General features: G+C 38.7%; 1 protein-coding gene across 1 annotated transcript in view; it reads right to left on the bottom strand.

The window, feature by feature from the left end:
• Positions 1 to 809: 809 nt before the first annotated feature.
• The window catches only part of ndufaf6 (NADH:ubiquinone oxidoreductase complex assembly factor 6), a 40,747-nt gene continuing 38,495 nt past the window's right edge, over positions 810 to 3,061 (bottom strand). Inside the window, exon 9 of the mRNA XM_015371844.1 lies at positions 810 to 1,333. Within this exon, the coding sequence (XP_015227330.1) occupies positions 1,205 to 1,333 (129 nt within the window). The 3' untranslated portion in view covers positions 810 to 1,204. The remainder of the gene's footprint in view (positions 1,334 to 3,061) is intronic.

The raw sequence follows: 3,061 nt of genomic DNA, 5'->3' as shown, positions 1-3,061 counted from the left end.
AAAAAAAAAAAAGACCAAAAAAAAAAAATAAATAAAGGATTTTCAGGGATTAGTGTCCCTTCATGGCTGAAGAAATAAAGCTGTGTTTAAAACAGACATGAAATGAAGGACAGCTAGAAAAACATCTTCAAATTAGGGCTGTAGCAATATTAGATATTTTGCTAATAGATTAATCTGTTGATTATTTTTTGGTTTAATAGATTTGTTTGTTTTTTGAGTTTTTACAGCACTAGTGGCTCATTTTTTTCAACAGTAGGCTAAAAGGAAAGCAGGTATAAGCGGATATCAGAGGGAGAGACATGCGGGAAAGGACCACAGGTGGAATTTGATCCCGGGTCGGCCGTGTTGAGGACTAAGGCCTCTCTAAATGGGTCGGGCGCACTAAACGCTGCCCCACCTGCACACACAAGTTTAATAGATTTATATTCATATTAGAAAAGGTCACTTAAGGAAGATTTTTTTTTTTACAGAATTTAAGCTAAAACTAAGCAATTTAAGGAGTTCTAGATAGAGCATACTGATGGAAAAAATTTTTTATATATTTTTCAAAATTTTGGTATAACTGCTGAGCTGGTTGTCCTTTTATCTAATGGGATGTTTTAGTGTCTATAGTGCAGTTAATATTTAACCAATTACTAAATCAGTTAACATTTAGGCCAATAATCATTTTCTCATGATTAATCCAATCAATTGTCTAAACCCTATTTTAAATTTATTCCCCAAAGCCAGCTAGCAGCTGTTGAACCAAAGGCTTTGCTGGTTTTTCACAGATTCCAACACAGATTCCTTTAAAAAATAACAGATGCATCGATGTGTCAAACTGCTGGGCTTCTTCTGATGGACAGTTGGAGAGGCAGAGATAAGCTGCAGATAGAAATACATCATCAGGAGAAAGAAAAATCTAATGAAATCTTAAACTCGAAAATCAGCTTCAATACATACAGTCATACAGTTAAAGTCTAATTTCACGCGTTCTAAAACTTTCTGTCTGTATATAGAGAACTCTATGTTTCCTGAATTGGAAAATAAACAAAAGTCTGCTGTGATTCTCAGTTCCATTGATGGTGATTTTAGTGCCAGAGCTGATGTTTGTCCAATTCTGTGGGTCTTTATTAGCATTCTGATAGCAGCAGCTCAATAACTGAAGTCTCTGTCTGCCAGATCTGCAGGTTTCTTAGGGTGAACTGCGAGAGGGAGGCTGGAATCAGTAGGTCTTCTTCCAGGAGCGGAGGTAGAGCTGGAAGGGGAGCAGTGGGTTCCTGTTCAGCAGGCTCTTGTGGAAAACATCGAAATCCGCCTTCCTGATTCTCTGCAGATAGTCTTCCAACACGACCTGCAGCACAGAGCCAAACAGCAGCACATGGTTTAATTTGTATCCTGAATTCATGCCTCACATCCTCTTAGACCATAAACACTTGATGCACTTTTTAGACTCTTATATAAATGGCATTTCAACTTTTAAATATGTCTGTTTGTCCACATTACCTCCAATGAAAAAGCAGAAACAAATCAATTAGATTTTTATTAAACCGTTTATCTTCCTGAGCCCTACCAGAACAGTCTGCACCGTCTTCACCTCAGCCACAAAATATGTCAAATCAACACAAGGGGGAGGGAAATATGGAAGTCATTTTGGCCAGTATCCTAGCAGACGATGATCGGTGTCGCACCAGTCACACCGTGCAGCTGGAGCCTCCTGGACAACAGGTTCCAACTGGCAGAAGGTCTCAGAGTAAATAGCTCCAACATTGTCTGAATGTGGGAATCTGTCCCAGCAGTTTCCACTGACACCGCTTCAGCCAGTTTCCCAAGCCTACCAGTACGTAGATGTTTGATGCATACATTCTTGATCATGTCGTCATCGTCACTTTATTAAACACAAGTAGGTCTGTGAGGAAAAATAAAGATAAGTGGGAGAAAAACAGAAAGAAAGGAAGAAACGACCCGTAAACACGAGCCCTGGAGACAAACTGTGTGAAGATGGCAGTACATTTCTCAGCTGTTTTTTCTGTTCCACATCAAGTGTTTGGACTATATGTGATGGAGGGTTTGAGCAGTAAAACAAAAGCATTTTTCAGTGGAAAGCTGTTCTCAGAGGCTGAAGGGTCTTATTTATGGGTGTAGGTGGTTCTGCTTCGAAATGAATCAACACAGATGCATTCTCCTGTTCATATTTTTACACAGCACACTATTAGATTAGACACAGATGTCAAAAGTATTACATTATAACTCAAGTAAAATGAAAAAGATGCAGGATCTACAGTTTAATTAAATACAAAAGTAAAATTAAGTTTTTATCCTCAAGGATCAAGAATATGAGGTGCTAAAATGTTTAATGCAAATGTATTTTAATATGTGCAATTTGTGGGCTTGTTGCTGATGATCTACTAAGATTGCTGTGCAAATTTTACAAACTGTTTGGTAAAATGAGCAGCTAAGGTGTTCTACCGGTTAAAGAACGCTGAGGTTCAAAAACATGGAGGTAGGAAAAGTAAAACAAAGCAAAAAAATCCCTGGTGCAAAGAGTAAGAGATGAACACCTTTTGCAGCATCTGTTCTTTTTTTTGTGCTGCATTTGACTGGTAAAATTTTCTCTGATCGCTCCGATTCCAAATTTAATGCTCATAAATGAGACCAATATCTAAGAAGGATAAACTAGTATATATATATCTTAGGGGTGGAACGGTACACAAAATCCACGGTTCTGTTCGGTATATGTTGATCCCATAAAAATTAATGAAATTAATGAAAAAATCCCCCAAAAAATTAATGGATTTTAATTATTTTTAATGATCCGCGGAAACCCTGGATAATTTCTGCATGTTTTGCTGCTTTGAATATAATCATTTCGCGCATGCCCTCTACGATCTCCAAGGAACTCAGAGCGGAGCGGTCGGGAGCCACAGTGGAGGCTGTATGCTTTGCTTTGTGCAGGCGGTCTGGCGCGGGGGTTGTTGACGGAGTGGAGGGATTTCGGGGTTAGCATGACATGTTAGTCATGTTGCTGTTAGCATAAACAAAATGTGTTGCACAATGCTTGCACACTGTTGCACTTTTATCC

The sequence above is a fragment of the Cyprinodon variegatus genome, unplaced genomic scaffold (genome assembly GCF_000732505.1).
Source record: "Cyprinodon variegatus isolate N-32 unplaced genomic scaffold, C_variegatus-1.0 Scaffold0, whole genome shotgun sequence".
In the NCBI taxonomy this organism is placed as follows: Eukaryota; Metazoa; Chordata; class Actinopteri; order Cyprinodontiformes; family Cyprinodontidae; genus Cyprinodon; species Cyprinodon variegatus.
The sequence above is the reverse complement of the archived record's forward strand: the minus strand, read 5'-3'. Positions and strand labels throughout refer to the sequence as shown.